The sequence below is a fragment of the Sinocyclocheilus grahami genome, unplaced genomic scaffold (genome assembly GCF_001515645.1).
Source record: "Sinocyclocheilus grahami isolate Dianchi unplaced genomic scaffold, SAMN03320097.WGS_v1.1 scaffold406.1, whole genome shotgun sequence".
In the NCBI taxonomy this organism is placed as follows: Eukaryota; Metazoa; Chordata; class Actinopteri; order Cypriniformes; family Cyprinidae; genus Sinocyclocheilus; species Sinocyclocheilus grahami.
The window spans coordinates 469088-471695 of record NW_015505585.1 but is presented as its reverse complement, the minus strand read 5'-3'; the positions used below and the strand labels follow the sequence as shown (position 1 = coordinate 471695).

The 2608-nt window shown below is 38.8% G+C and overlaps 1 protein-coding gene across 1 annotated transcript in view; it reads left to right on the top strand.

Annotated features, from left to right (window-relative positions):
* LOC107550693 (sickle tail protein homolog) overlaps nt 1-2608 on the top strand; it is a 30101-nt gene that overhangs the window by 8710 nt on the left and 18783 nt on the right. Inside the window, exon 4 of the mRNA XM_016232040.1 lies at nt 74-167. Coding sequence (XP_016087526.1) covers nt 74-167 — 94 coding nt within the window. The remainder of the gene's footprint in view (nt 1-73; nt 168-2608) is intronic.

Below are 2608 nucleotides of genomic sequence, written 5' to 3'. Positions count from 1 at the left end.
TTTTTTTCCCCACTGTGTATATATATATATATATATATATATAGATATATTTGTGTTTTCTTTTTCTTTGCAGGAACATCACATCACACTCTTGCCTGAAAGTTTATCACAAAGACCCAGCTCAGGCCTTCAATCACAACGCAAAAGCCAATAATGGAGAAATTAGGGTGAGTGACGAGAGTTTGATCACAGTTCCACTGAACTGTCCCATTACTATTACTCTTCATGTTCAACTCAAAAATCATCTTTAACTCAAACAACTTTTTTTGCTTTCAATATCGTTTGCTGCTGGTGTTAAACAGGTGGCAGGATCCTGAAGGTTAACGTTCTGCATATGCTCTTTAGAGCTCAGAATTTGAAGCAAATACTTGCCACAGCCAATAATTTTGGCAGGGGGCCCACTGATTGTTCTCTCCACTGTTGCGCAATTATAATGGGTAGGTCACCTTTAGCAAAATAGGTTGGATCTGAGATCTTTACTGTATGTCAAAGGCACAATAGTATTTGCCACGCTGCGTTAAAATGAACTGTTTGGCATCAGGAATGTATATAATGCAGAATTACGCCAATGTCTCCGAAGACCAATGAAGCTGTAATTACATTTTAAAAAGACAAACAATGCTTGTTCCTTATCTCATCAGGCAAGAAACTGAATTTGATTTAAAGTGGACATAAAACGCACAGTTTCTGCCAATCTCATGTTACTCTTGAGTACCTATAGAGTAGTATTGCATCCTACATATCCGAAGAGTCTTTAGTTTTATCAGATTTATAAAAGAAAGATACAGTTTTACAGCTTCTCTCTGAGAAAAAAAAAAAAAAGCTAAAGTGTCAAGCACGTTTGTGTTGTTTACATTATATGCACTTATGTGCCGATTGCCAACAAAACAGAAATTTGTTGCAGTTTTACTTACCGCCTGAGGTTCCGACTTTTCACGGACACGTCCTGGCCAGGATTTCTATATTGGCTATAATATCCAGGTTTTGGCTTTGTTTGCACTGCACAGACCGATCGATGTTATGACATCAAAGTACCATGAGAGCTATAGAGAATAGACGGCTCCTTATGCTTTCGAATTGCTCTCGCAATACTTTGATGTCATACACCAATCAGTCTGCAAAGCACTGATTCAAGTAGAACACACCTAATATGTACGCGTATTTGCATCGCTTTGACCATTCTCTGTAGATCCCATCTTCTCACGTGCCATGATTGGTCAATTATGTACAATGCCAATACCAATGTTATTGGTCAAACTACTTTTTGATCATAACCTTCAGCGAAACAGGAAAACAAAGACAAAACCTGGATATTTTAGGCAATATGGAAATCCTGGCCCCGGAAATACAAACTGCATCCACTGTTCCCTTAACTCTAGGTTCTTTGGGAAGCTGAACAAGGTTATCTTTCCCTCACAACCAAAAACACACTTTTTTTTGGAGACATTCTTCTCGAGCAAGCCCTGTGCAGCGCTGTCGACAACTTCCGTAACCGAATGAAGCACGCTGATGGCCTTGCTCTTGCTCGGTTGATGTGTGCGCGCGCTCTTCCGGGAGAAGTGCCCAGATAAGGAATTCTTGAAAATACTCGCCATACTCGGAAAAAAAAAACCTTTCTGAAACGTATTCGAACCCAGAAGGAGTGTATTTGCTACAGAAATACTCCGTCATACGCCCAACTCGTCTTTTGAAACTTTGGCCATAATTAGCATAAGAATCCAACTCTTTAACAGTGTAAATAAATTTATGATATTGACCTACAAACATACAGTAGGATAATGTTATTCATGTTTAATATCACTTTAGCTACTAGATGTCGTTTTGAAATGCATAAAAGAACATAATTTTTTTATTTTTTATTTCAGACCAGAAATTTACTCATAGCGTCCTATATCTAACAGGATGAGTAACACAGTTTGGAGTTGTTCTGCTGTGGTGTAATTTGCTTTATCTAATTATAAGCAATTCTCGAGAAGACTGCACTGTCTCCAGCTATCTCATCCATATCTTGAGTTCAACAGGCCATGGAGGATTGGGAAGAGGATAATTCAAAGCCAAAATTCCTTGGCTGGGTGTGGAGATGAACTGCAGTCAAACTCTCAGGAGAGCACGGCAGCGGATGCGCCTGACCATGTAGTTCTCCGCTCTAATGAGAGTGCAGAAGGGACCAGCTCCTGTCTGCACCACCACACCACCCACAACGCAAGCAGCCTGCTGTTTAGCTAGGCTTATGTGTTCTTCATAACAATGTCTAGTGCAGAAAACAGGTAGCTAGATGATATACAGCTATATCAATAGAGCAGACCCACTTGAAACCCAGTGCAATTAACTGTATTTTGAACATTTTCTTAAGCATAGTTTGTTCAGAAGAATTAGTCTAGACGAGGGATGTGCAAAACTGCATATTTGCAAAATTTGGTCTGAACAACTAGTTCACTAGTAAGCCCACTATAATTTGGCTGGCTCAGGGTTATGTCCACCTGTCTCCAGTCAAACATTGTTTTTAAATAGGGTGATTGATATCAGTGTAGTTATTGTTACCTACAATTTTTTTTTTTTTTTATTTCATCAGTAAAATAAAATATAATTATGCAACGAAAATGAGAAA